This window comes from Oxyura jamaicensis, chromosome 2 (genome assembly GCF_011077185.1).
Source record: "Oxyura jamaicensis isolate SHBP4307 breed ruddy duck chromosome 2, BPBGC_Ojam_1.0, whole genome shotgun sequence".
Taxonomy (NCBI): Eukaryota; Metazoa; Chordata; class Aves; order Anseriformes; family Anatidae; genus Oxyura; species Oxyura jamaicensis.
Genome location: NC_048894.1, coordinates 47,589,609 through 47,602,778, shown reverse-complemented (window position 1 = coordinate 47,602,778; position 13,170 = coordinate 47,589,609). Strand labels below are relative to the sequence as shown.

Sequence of the window (13,170 nt, the reverse complement as noted above, 5' to 3'; positions counted from 1 at the left end):
CTTAAAAGACAGCCCACACAATCACAGAATGTAGTCAGCAAGAAACTCAAGGAAGAAACTAGTTTAACAACAGGATTTCTTTATATGACTTCCTCGACATGTAAACTTCTAGGACATCACAGAGGACCCACAACAAGCATCTCACTTGGGCGTACAAGATCCTACTACTTTACTCTTTGTACAGAACAGCAGTGCATTTTGTACTTGGCATTTATAAGGAGGAGGAGGAATTGCACAGCACTTTTGCTCTCAGTACCCGAGCAAGACTCCACTAGCAGACCACAGGTAAAGCAATCTCTCAAAGTTGTATTTATAGCATCATCTCACCCTCCCCGTATGGAAAAAGCTACCAGTATTAATTTTAGTAACAGGAGTCTTAAAAGTTTCTCCTTCCCACAGTACGTCCTACAGACACCACTGGCCTACTACCTGAAGTCAAAGCAACACCCAACATCAGGACCTGACCCACAAGTGACACCGTAGGTGTTGCAGCAAAATAAACAAACATATAGGAGCCTACCCGATCCAACAGCAAGTCCAACACCTTCCTACAGATCACCTCCAGCTGCATACTTGTCTCAGTAAGCCTGTTAGTAACAGGAAGCTGATTATACAGACTCCAGCACAGAAAGCTCTCAATTCTACTGGCATTAGCTTTCAGAACCTAGTTTGTTTCAGATGAACTGATGTGGAACAGGTAGGGGGGTGACTTTGCTCAGAAATAACAAAATCAGTAGCTTCTGCCTTTTCCGTTACTGTCAGAACTTGTTTCTAGAGTTTGCCTCAAGGCAACAATTTTGCAAGAACAACTCAAAAATTGGAAGGCTTTGTGTTACTTTCTGTTGTTGGGATTTCTGATGTTACTGCATGAGGCTTAAGCCACCAGCCTGCAGAATTGCATCTCAAAATTCATGGAAAGAAGATTCTCTTCCTGAATACCCAAGTTATGTTATACTACTGTATGAAGAATTTTATTGACTGCACAACTGAAAAAAGTCCAAAGCCCTCTGTAAACAGCAGGAAGCTTTTGGCTGAACTTTCCCAAGATACAACTAAAATGCTTACTGCTGACTTCTAGTGAATCTGTGGTTCTTTTTCCTCCAGTTATGTATTTATTCTGGTTTTAATAATGTAAGAAACCACAATTTCTTTCATTATAAGCTCTGTTTTAAACAAAAGAAGGGGACAATGAGGGAAGGGAGAGAGAACTCGCAAATTCTTCTGCATGCTCCACTCCCAACTGATTACACAACCCTTCACCTTCTTATTCCTGTTCTCAATCACAGCAATTCAAAGCTAGTCAGCTGGCAAACTGAAGGGCAGACAAGCCAAGAAGGCATGTTCATCTTTGTCACCGTCATGTTCAAGTGACGCTGTGAGCTCTGAAGCTGGCAGCCAGCCCTCAACTTCAAAACAGCGCAAGACAACTTCACCAGATCGCTGACCACCCCAAGCTCAAGCACCAGTAAGAGCGCGTATCCCTTGGATATTTTACCAACTGATTTAGAACAAGAAATCAGTGCTAACTCTAGCAAGTACAGGAAGAATCAGCTAACAAAAATGGTACTCAAGTGTTCCATCAAAAATAGATGAAAAGAAATTGACAGAAGATTTTTTGGAGCTTGTCATATGTAGCAGAACTAGGAAGGCAGTGAGTTTTGTACTGCCTCTTCATCTTTATCCACAGTGCAGACCTTCTCAAGCCAACTAGCCCAGAAGCTGAACTGAGTGGAGAGTTAAAAATGATGATCTATGGGGCTTGAAGACGAGAGATAGGAAAAGCAACACTGACTAGAGCAAAGAAGCAGCTGATACTGATAATCAATTGCAACAAGCAGCTACCCTGGTGACCCAAAGCAAGCACTGATTTGAAGCATTATACAACAGTGTAACAATAGATTATTATTATGAAAAACAAAACTTCATAATGTCTAGTCACAGCACAAAATCTACTTTTCACATTAGCAAATGGAGACCCCACTGTGTGATGCTGTGGGCACAGACTGTCTATTTTTGGTATTTTTTAATCCTCTTTAAAAGGAACAAAGACTTAACAGGCTGTTAACATATTAGACCAAAAGTTTGCATGCTCAAACTTCTACTTTCTTTTTCCTAAACGAAAGCCACATATGCATAAACAAAGTGAAACAGACTCATGCACACTGCTATCTGTATGCAGTTTTCATTCTTGCAGGCCAGTCCTCTCCCACTGCTTTTCCATGAAGGTCTGGCATAAAGCTCGCTACTGGAACAGACAAGGCCAAACACACCAAAGTGAAAGCAGAACTCTCTTTCTAAAGATGAAGTTTTGAGACGCTCTGAAATACAGAAGCATGAAGAGTGGCTTAGTAGATAACGTGTTACTGTCATCACTAGCAAATGTACACTCTTTGAGCACGCCATGAAATTAAAGGTTTAGGTGGGAGGAAGATGAAGAGAAGCAGAAGTGTACTACATCCTCTGACTTTAAAAATTGCTTAGCATTATAAACAGTGTAATCAGAGGAGACGAAATTCAAAAGAGGTAACTGGAAACAGGATTGTTATCTTTGCTCTCAGAACTTCTTTGTTCATTAGCTACCATCACAGTGCTACCACTCCACCTACAAAAATATGCCAAGAAGAATTGGAAATAAATACTCTATTTGGAGAGGACATCAAACTTCATGACAACATCAGAGGGAGAGGAGCAGAGTTCTAGAACACGTGGAATCTGCCCATTCACAAATGGGAAATGAGGGAATTGTCCCAGCGCTTAAGCAAACAGGCAGAGTAAAGCCAGAGGGGAGAGGTGGGACTGGACGCCTAGACATCTGTTATGACTGACACAGACACAGAAAGACCAGCACACATAAGAATGAAAACACATAGTGAACATGGCATAAAAGGCAGAAACTGTCTGTTCCTGTTGTGTCTGGTTTGGAAAAATGTGACACTCAGCTCTGTGACCCTTGTATTTAAGAAAAACATATGAAATTAAGGAAAATCTGGAAGTAACAACGGAAACAATCAGCAGATTAGAGAAATGTCTTTGAAGTTAAAATAAACAAACAGCCATCCTAAGAAATAATTAAGAGCCTGCAAAGGAACACAATTAGTACCTGAGAGTTTTTAAAGCCTAGCATTTTCAGTACTTATTTTTGGATCAGAGTGGAGGGGAAGTCAGGAAGGATGAATCTGGCACATACACGATAAAGTAATGAAGAGAAACTAAAAACAATTGAAAATAGCAACCAAATGTCACTGAAGGTTGCAGAAGAGAGACCTGTGTTAAGGTCTGGATTGATTTGCTAAAGAGAAGGACTGGTCTTATCAACTGGTACTTTGAAAGTCAGACTGGGGAAAATTATATGCAAAACAAAATAAACAGCTCTGTTCCAGTACAAGAATGGATCAAATTATTCAAAAAATTTAAAATCAAATATACCAAAACCTTCTAATTCCCTCCAATGACACATGATTAAAATAATTCTGATGCTTATGTCACATTACCTAGAGAGCTGCATCCCAGATAAGGTACACAATATCATCAGCTGTAGATGACATTACACAATTAAAAGAAAAATCGTTTTGCGAAGTTGCTCTACAGGTGAATTTGAAACATGTTCAAATAAACCTGAGGCTCTTGCTCTGCTATCTTACTTTAATCAACCATATGGCCAAGGACAATATCCACCCTCAATACTGTATTTGTGACTTACTAGCGTGTATTGGGGACTAGTAAGGATGCCTAATCTTTACAAGTAGAGAAACTAAATATTCTCTTTCCGTGAACACTGAATTATCATTATGCAAGTCTCCTTTCTATTTAGCTACAAGACAGGAAACAAACACTTCCTTATAAGCATAGATAGAAAGGTTTCTGCAGGCTCGTGCCTAGAGTATAACCCTGTGGAAGAGGCTGTATCACAAGCCAGCAGCATCCCTTATGCTCCTGCTGTAGCCATGCCAGATATGTCTATGTATATGATGTACGAAGCCATCAGTGACGAGCTCTGAGATGACCAGAGCGCACACAGAACTACTGTGTGTCAAGGAGTAATACTATTATATAGCTCAAATACACACAGTAAAAAGTAAAATAAAAAATATTTTTTAAAAAATATCACACAACCAATGTAACTGCATTCTCTCTCTTTTCAAATGCTGACAAAGCTTTTAAAGTTAATATCAAATAAAATTTTTCACTACTCATAGTATTTATTCTTCTGCACATCTCTTAATGAGATATACTTAAAATCAACTCAAAATAAAGATTTTTCAGCTCTTCCATACTCGGTATCTCATTGAACACATGCACTCTCTTGGGTTACCTAGGAACTGCCAGCATCTCCATTCAGCTGTAAATCATTTGTATATTTCAGCTTCCTCAGTAAAACAACAACAAAAAAAATCTTTAATTTCTCCCTTCCTGTCAGCTCTACTTTCCTTTTGCTTTTTCCAGCACCTGTTCCATACACTTCTCTTGCAGATGCTTTCTCCAACGCAACAAGTAGCTCTGATCTAGTGATGATTCCTCAGTTCAACTGCTGGCCATGGTCTCAGGAGAGGGTCCACAGTTTTCCCTGCTCTAGTGCAACACTGATTTTGCTGAAGAAGAATCCAGAAAGCTGCATATGCTGACGGAAGTAGAAAAGCTTTAAAAAGAAACTGGAAACCAACAGAAGGAAGTAGCTTGTTACCTATCAGTCCTTTGCAGACTACAAAGCGCTATTTTAGGTCAAAATATTCTTAGAATAACTGTTCTTAGTTGCAGTCATTTCCCAGACTTTCTCATCATTGTTTTCTCAAATATATTACCAATGCTGCAGCATCTACACTATTAGAAGTAACAAGGAATGTAAGTTAATAAAATTTATTCACAGAAATCATGCAAGCCCTAATAAAACAGTCTTTGTTTAACAGCACAAGATTAAACTATGAAAACAAACACGCCTTTAAATATTGGAAAGTATGTTGGAAACAGGAAGAATGTGCTTTGAAAAACAGCCCACCATTTTCCTGCTTATCAAATTACGATGCTTTCATCTGTGGAGCTCCGGAAGTGAACCTCCTCTGAAGCCAGCTGGCATCTCAGGAAAATGCAAGAACATCTGGCAAGCGTCCCAGCAACTTTAATACCTACTGGATGTTAAAACAAGCACGCAGGACTGGGGCCTTCACTCAGAGAACAGAGCTGGAGGGAAAGGGAAATATAAAAGAGCAAAAAAAAAAAAAAAAAAAAAAAAAAAGTCTGACTTAAAATAAACCTTTTTTATTTACCAATGAGTCAAAAAAAGGTCGTGTTTGGAACACCACAAGACTAGCGATCAGATCTGGCAAGGGCAACACACAGCATTCCTGTGCCCAGTTCGTTTCCCTCGGTGCAGATTCAGCCACCAGGGGCAAAACAGTTTTTTGACGTTGAAGAGAGGGGGGGGAAAAAAAAGCACATAAAAGGCGTTATTTCCTCAAGTGCCCTAAATCAAAGCTTAGAAGTCAGAACACGAGCGTGAAGTTTTGGCAGCGTGGAGATCCACGCACGCACGTGCAGAACCCGCTTACCAGAAGAGGATCCGCAGGATGTTTGCCACCAGCAACACCAGGCACACGTAGGTGGAGAAGCCCTCGGCGTTCTGCGTCCGCCTGATGTCCCTGTACTGCGGGATGTAGGGCACCACGCCGCCGAACACCATGGCCCCGGCGGCGCCCCAGGCCACCAGCTGCCGCATGGGCACCAGCAGCCACTCCAGGCCGTCCGTCTCCATGGCGGGGGCAGGCGGCCGGGCCGAGCCGCCGACCGGGCGCCGTCGCTTTCAGCCACACGCCTCGGCGGGATGCGGCGCCGCCGCCACCGCGGCCTCCCTCGCGCAGCCGGGACCTGGCGGAAGGCGGGGGGAGACGGGAGGCGTGAGCGCAGCACCGAGCACGGCGAGGGGGAGCGGGGCGGGCGGGCGGCCCCGCGCCCCTCCGACCGCAGCCCCGCCGCCAGCCGCCGGACCGGTTCTCGGGCGGGGCCTCCCCTGCCCCTCCCGCACGCCCCAACCGCCCCCAGCCGGCGGCTCCCTCCCGCTCACGCCCGCCCGACACCGCCGGCCCCGACCTGCTCGCCGCGCCGCGGCCCCCGCCATGCCCCCTCCGCTCCCGCAGCGGGCCGGGGCCCCGGCAAGCCCCGCGACGCCGCGGGGACCGGCACCGCCTCCGCCAATGGGCGGCGAGGCCGCCCCGCCGCCTGTGCGCGCGCGGCCGCCGGGGCTGCGGCCGCCGTGAGAGGGGGCCGGGCCTGAAGGCGGGCTGGCCGCCGGTGCGCTGGGGGGGGGGCAGCTGCTGCTAACGTAAATACCCGTGTTTTAAGAAAGCCTCGTGAAGCTGTTTTGAGGAAATAACGTATTTTGAAGCGACAGTTTATCCCTATAGAAGGCACCGCACAGGCTCCATCTTAGCTCCCAGAATAAATTCAGGGCGTTTTAAAGTCATTCAAGTTCGTTTAAGATGAAAACGTAAGGGTGAAAATAATAAATCATCAACATGTTGCTGTCTGAGCATAGCTCAGATCCGGTCACTTATAAAGGTCCTCCTTGTTCAGGAATTAATCTCGTCACGTAAGCTAAAATGATTACCGATGCCAGGCTGGGTAACAGGTGCAACGACAGGTTGGCTTCAGGCTGCTGAGCCGCACAACAGCTTGTGCCAGCACAGGGCGGGCTGCTCAGGTGTCAGAATAAGCAGCTGAACATCCTCCGGCAGCGGTGCCAACCTAAGGTGCTCCCCAGATAAGCACAGCATACAGCCTGGCGCATGGAATATCCCACCGCAACAGTCCTAGCAAGGCTCTGACAGGAGAGTCCTGTGGAGAAAAACTACACCTTGGGAGATAACAGCTGGTTTTAAACATTGCCTCAAGGAAAAGTTCAGCAACCTACAGGTCTGGGTTCAGCCAGGTGAGGGTGCTCAGCCTCGTAAGGGTTTACAACCAACTACTTTTCTAATTATCCAATAGTTAGGAATTTTGAGAGAGCTCTGGAACTGAGGACCACCAAGGACCACTGACCTGGTGTAAAAGCAGGGCCTACCATGGAAACAGTACTGCTACGCTGCCAGAAATCAATCTGGATCAATTGGATCAATTGGATCCACATAGCCATATTCTCAGCAGAAGGATGCTGGGCCTTCTGGGACAGTTGGGACACAGGAATCAACCAGCCATGTTCAATCAGTTTCAAGACTGAAGCCTTAGCAACTTCTCTGCAGTTTGGGGTCATTGTATATTTGTCTTGTGGGGGCTGGGGATGCTTCACAGGTCATCATTGCAGCAGCAAATGTAGGAGATTGCTGTAAGTCTTCTACCTGCTTTATTGTTCTGACAATTCATTTTAAAAGATGAGTATTAAAATTATTTTATAATCTACATTAGACAAATGTTGTTACACTGAAGCAAATGTAGGAAGTCCCTACAAGACAGACCAAAGACACAATGCAGATAAGGTCCGAGCCTTGAATGCATTGCACAATAAATGCTGTCATAAGGCTTATGTGAATTCCTACAGTAGCCAAAATACCCTTCAGTTATCGCATTTTATCTCATCCTATAAATAGAGTCACAGTGAGATTAAAAGGAAATATTCACCGTACTGTTCATAAAACAAGTAAATGAGTCTTAAGTACATTGAAATTGACCGTTCCTACCAGGATATATTATCATTAAATCAGCTGTCCTCTTCACTCCACACTTGATTTTCTAAAGCAACCCTGCTGCAGCTGGTGGCAGAAGCACAGGTGAGCCTCTGTTTTTGCAACTGATAGAAAAAGTGGTGAAGATGAGCAATAAAACAGCCTCTCCCATTAATGCCAGTTTGATTCTTTTTTTCTCCTTCTGCACTGTTCTTTGTAAACTGACCAAAATCTCCACAGACCAGTGAGTATAAATGTGGGTGCCTTCATTACTGAGATGCAAAAAGAGCCCTGTGCTGTCTCTCTCTTCCTCACTTCACTCCCCAGTGCAAAGCACTTACTAATTACAGGATCACTGCATTCAGCAAGGGGTTTTGATACCAAGGAAAGAGACATTGTGGTGGGTTGACCCCAAGCAGCAGCAAAGACCCTACACAGCTGCTCATTCCAACAGGATGGAGGAAAGAATTAAAAGGGCATAAGCAAGAAAAAAAATAATGGGTTGAGATAAAGACCATTTAATATATGAAGAAAAACAAGTGATGCAATGGCAATCACTCACCACCTCCCACCAGCAGAACTATTCCGTCTTTTGCCCAGCTTCCAGCCTCCAGTACAGGCCTTTTCATCAAATTTTGTACTGTTTCCATCATACCCCTGCCCACACCCATACCACATTTAATCTCTTTATATAAAATGTATATTCTGCAGTGGCCATGAGGCACCTGAACAAAGACAGGCAAGGCTATGGGATTTGAGCAGGGGGCCTTTCCACGTGAAGCTGCATTGCCACCCCTATGCTGCAAAAGTGGCTTTGCCTCACCAGTGTGGTGGGACACAGGCAGATCCTTACCTGTCACACGTTTTTTTCTTCAAGAAAGCTCTATCTGGCACTTACCACATCCAAGCATAAGAAGCAAGACTGCAGGGTGGTTTGAATGTAAACTCCAGATCTGGTGCCAGGTGTGCCACTGGTGGGCCACAGGGACAGACATTGTTCCCTTTTCCACTGTGGATTTGTCCTCCAGTCTCCTGCAGTAGTTTGGGACAGGAATTGCACAACAAATGCTCCTCTACCATCACTGCTCAAGGACAGTAGGAACAAGGTTGGAGCAGAAAACAGCACAAGTAGCATCTTTTACCAACCATGCCTGAGAAAGAGCGCTAGATATTTCTGGATTACAACATAATAATTTGGTCAACAGCAGCTAGACAGGTGATTTCACGCAGCTGTGAGTTATACAAAACTCTTCTCGCAGCCAAAGGACACTACCACTCCAGTCTCCATAGCTGAAGCATCTGTAGGTGGGCGTTCTGCTCCTCCTACAAATGCACATTTATCCCCAGTGCAGAACACTTAGAGAGAAAACTATACCCTATTTTCTCTTACAGTTACTTGGTGATACATGACACCCTACTTCCCACAAGGAACTTCTCATAAAGAGTATCTTTAACCCTGACAGTTTTCTTTCTGGAGAAATTTGTAGAAAGGGACTGATAGAACAAGCTTCACATTTAGGGGGATTCATGAGCAGCAGAACCAAAAAGCAACAACCTCACTGAAGGCAGAACATGTCAATTAGGAATCAGGTTTCCTGACCACTGGAATTACCCCTTTCTCCTCGGAGATGAAGAACTTGAAATTTGAAACATGCACAAACACCCAGGTTTTTAATCTTCACCTCAAATGACTCACCTTTCGAAGAAGTGTTAGATCTGTCAGACACTGCTGACCTCAAGTACTCTTCTCCATGCCTGAAGCATTTGCATTCCACTCACCACACCTTTTCACACTTTCAAATAACAATAACATTACTTCTATCGACTTTACCAGATGAAAGAAAACTGATGCCTTCGCCAGTGAGTATTCCAGTGGAACAAGTTTTCAGTGAACTAGATTATGCCAAGTCAAGAGAAATAAACATTCACAGCTTGCAAGAAACACCAGCTACATTTCGGATTTCAACATACAAAATCTGATTACCTAGCAATGACAGATGCTTTTTCTGCACATTGTATCCTTCCGAACAATGACTGCAAACTGTGATGTAAGAGAGACTTCCTAAGAGCCAGGGAAAGACCAAGCAAAGCATGACTCAAACACCCAACTGTCCAATTTGGTAGCAGAAATAGCACATCTGTGGTGCAAGAACTAGCTTGTACCTAGACCACTTTTCTTCAGAAAAAAATTTTAACAATTGTTCGTGCCTGTGCCACCCTCCCAATAAAAAATGCAAAACCCCCAAAAGCTGCAGCATGATTAGCGTACCGCCTTCTGATCCACAGTATGACAAGCTGCTACCACACCACGGTGTCTCAGAATGCTTGCCTTCCTGTCTCCTTCTAAGATTAAATTTCCTGATCTCTTTCTTACCAAACACACATTTGGGTTGTTTTTTGTTGTTTTGTTGTTGTTGGGAAGCTCTCTTTCCATCACCACCACTGCTCCTAAGCAGCCTTGAGCCAGACGTGCTCCAAGTATATGACTGAAGGATTCCTGACACCCGTTACATAAAACCTCATTTGTCAGCAAAGAGGAGAGGGAAGGGACTTTACATAACACCTGAACAACAAGAATAATGCTTTTCTACAAAACAATTCCTTTCTCTCTCCACACTGCAGGCTTTTACAGCATGGTGTCTTATAGTAATGGCATTCACAGATTGTATCACTGTTAATACTTAAACATATTTTTACTTCCTATCTTGCTGCCCTGATATCTCCTTCCAGAATGAGAAGGACTGGAATTTCCCTAGGAAAGAGCAAGAAGTACACTCTGGCTATCATTTTAGCATAAAAGCACAGTTTGAAGAGCTCATAGTACAGGCCTCAAATTCTGAAATAGGGTGTAAGAAGATGACTGCACAGTTTCTAGGTCAACCCATTTTTATTTTTACTTCATGTGCTTCATACCAAGGACATTTTTAAATTGAAAGAGACTAAAGTCCAAGACTTTTTCTGCAAGAAAGTAACATAGAGCCTATTTTGGATAGAAATCGAATTTACATTGTCAAATCTCTTCCTCTCTCTGGCCCCCTCAAGATCTGTTTCTGTATTCATTACCAACATCAACTTTCCTTTTAATAAGTGAATTGTTCTTTACTTAGTGGTGTAAATACTCATAAATACTAGCACGGACTGTTTATTGGTTCTCCTCTAAACCTATGCCTTTGAAACCAATAAAAAATAAAAACATTTTTGCTCAGGTTCTACTAGTCCATGAATGCACTCCTAACATGCACAACTGTTTTTTAAAGTACAGTTCATTTATATTCCTGGATTTCAGACCCTGGAAATATATGTAACAGCTCAAGTCCAAAAAACTAAGCCCTCTAGGGAGGGAGAGAACAGTGGATAGCAGGGCCAAGCTGAGAATGCTATTTTAAATACATTCTTTGCTAAGCAAAACCGTTTGTCTTCTCTTTGTCCCCTCTGTCCTTAGGTTTGCTGAACTTTGGATCTTTTCCACAACCATTTTTTGGATTTACAAACACTTTTATTTCTACTCCCTAAAAACAGCTTTATATTAGCCATACACAGCTTAATGTTTCAGAGTCCTGGAATATCCTCAATTGGAAGGGACCCACAAGGATGGAGTCCAACTCCTGGCTCCACAGAGGACCGACCACCATGTGTCTGAGAGCATTGTCCAGACTTGAACTCTCACAGCTCAATGCAGTGACCACTGCCCTGGGCAGCCTGTTCCAGTGCCTAACCACCCTCTGGGTGCAGAACCTTTCCCTAACACCCATCCTGACCCTCCCGTGTCCCAGTTCCACACCGTTCCCTCGGGTCCTGTTGCTGTCCCCAGAGAGCAGAGCTCAGCGCCTGCCCCTCCGCTCCCCTCGTGAGGGAGCTGCAGGCTGCCATGAGGCCTCCCCTCGGCCTGCTCTGCTCGGGGCTGAGCAAACCGAAGGACGTCAGCCGCTCCTCATACGTCATGCCCTCTAGACCCTTTACCATCTTGGTAGCCTTCCTCTGGATGCTAATAGTTTTATGTCCTTATATTGTGGTGTTTATAACTGCACACAGTACTCAAAGGTGAGCACTGTGAGTACACCAGCACAGAGTAGAGCGGGACAATCACCTCCCTCGACCAGCTAGTAATGTCATGCTTGATGCACCCCAGGATATGTTTGGCACTTTTGGCTGCCAGCGTACACTGCTAAACTAACTATTAAACTTATTTATACAGGCCATAAAACAAAAGTACTGGGGGGGGGGGGGGGGGGGCGCAGGGGAAAGCATGATGAATATTTCCTTTATTCTCCAGTCTCCTTCACACTCTAATTGCCCTTCTTCTATTGCTATACTGGCTGAATATCTTTTTTTTTTTTTTTTTTTTTCTCTTTTTTTTGTCCTGACCCCAGTTACCTGCCTCACAAACTAGGAGAACTAGTTGGAGCCTAGCCATTGCTAAAATGCTGCGCTACAGAGGTTTAGTGCAATTCTCACAAGCTTGTTGTTTGTATGATGAATCCTCCATACTTCCAGATGTTTCTGTACATCTGCAAGCTCTCTACCACAAACAGGGCTCTACGGCTTTATTCAAGATAGCTTGACCCAAGGAGCCGGAATCATTTCAACTGCCTCAAGGGGAAAATACAGCTGCAATAGAGGGAAGCTTACGTAGCTGTTCTGGCAAGTGGGAAAACCAGCAAGACAATTGTTGTTATCAGGAGTAAAAATGCAAAAACAGTACAGCTCTACTACCTACTCCTACGGGAAAGGAGATCTATTAGCAACTAATAAACATGTAAGAAGCAAAAAAAAAATCTTATTATTTATGCAACAGAATGAAAAAGCTATGTGGATGCAGCAAGTTGCTACGTACAAATGCAGAGCATATCAACATAGATTTATTGTTCAAACTGTTTTATCTGGAAGCCTTTCAGAGCAGTGTGATGCTGGTAGATTACTCAAACTCTGAAAAACTTGCTTGATTTTTCTTTCTACAACAAGAAATGCAAGGAGAAGAATCTGCAAGAGTAGGAAGATAAGGATATACAGAGGAGATGCCGTGATTATGGGAAGCAGGTAGCAAAGGGTAGATTTGTTTTGATGCCAGAATCTCACCACAGAGATTACCACTCCCTCCTAAATCAGGTAGGATAAAGTCAAAAGAAAAAACAATCATGTTTATTAAGAAAGATACCAACTGGTAGACTTACAAAAGATAATCCTTCAAGCATTTGAGGTTACTAGCTCAGCAGAAAAAAATATTATGGAGGAAAGCACTATTACGTATTTGGCACATGCGTGAAAAACAGACTAAGGAAAGCTATTGCCCAACAGTAATATTCTAATTGTACAGGCACTGTAAATTGAAAGCCTCTTCATTTGCATCAGGCAACAGTTACAGCACCTGGAATACTCTATATACAGTAAGACACCTTTGCAAGAGATAGACCAGGAGTTTTTCGTGCTGCAAAGGTGAATCCATGGATGACCTATGTGTTAGCTGGACTGCTAGGAGGCAGCACGCAATTCTTGTCGATGCCTTTGGTCCTGTCTGTTTAGA

At 43.7% G+C, this 13,170-nt stretch overlaps 1 protein-coding gene across 2 annotated transcripts in view; it reads right to left on the bottom strand.

Moving 5' to 3' along the window:
• SLC66A2 (solute carrier family 66 member 2) overlaps nucleotides 1–5,819 on the bottom strand; it is a 55,511-nt gene extending 49,692 nt beyond the window's left edge. For both annotated transcript variants that reach the window (XM_035318176.1, XM_035318178.1), the window contains exon 1: nucleotides 5,544–5,819. In XM_035318176.1, coding sequence (XP_035174067.1) covers nucleotides 5,544–5,746 — 203 coding nt within the window. In that variant the 5' untranslated portion in view covers nucleotides 5,747–5,819. The remainder of the gene's footprint in view (nucleotides 1–5,543) is intronic.
• Between the last annotated feature and the right edge of the window lie 7,351 nt (nucleotides 5,820–13,170).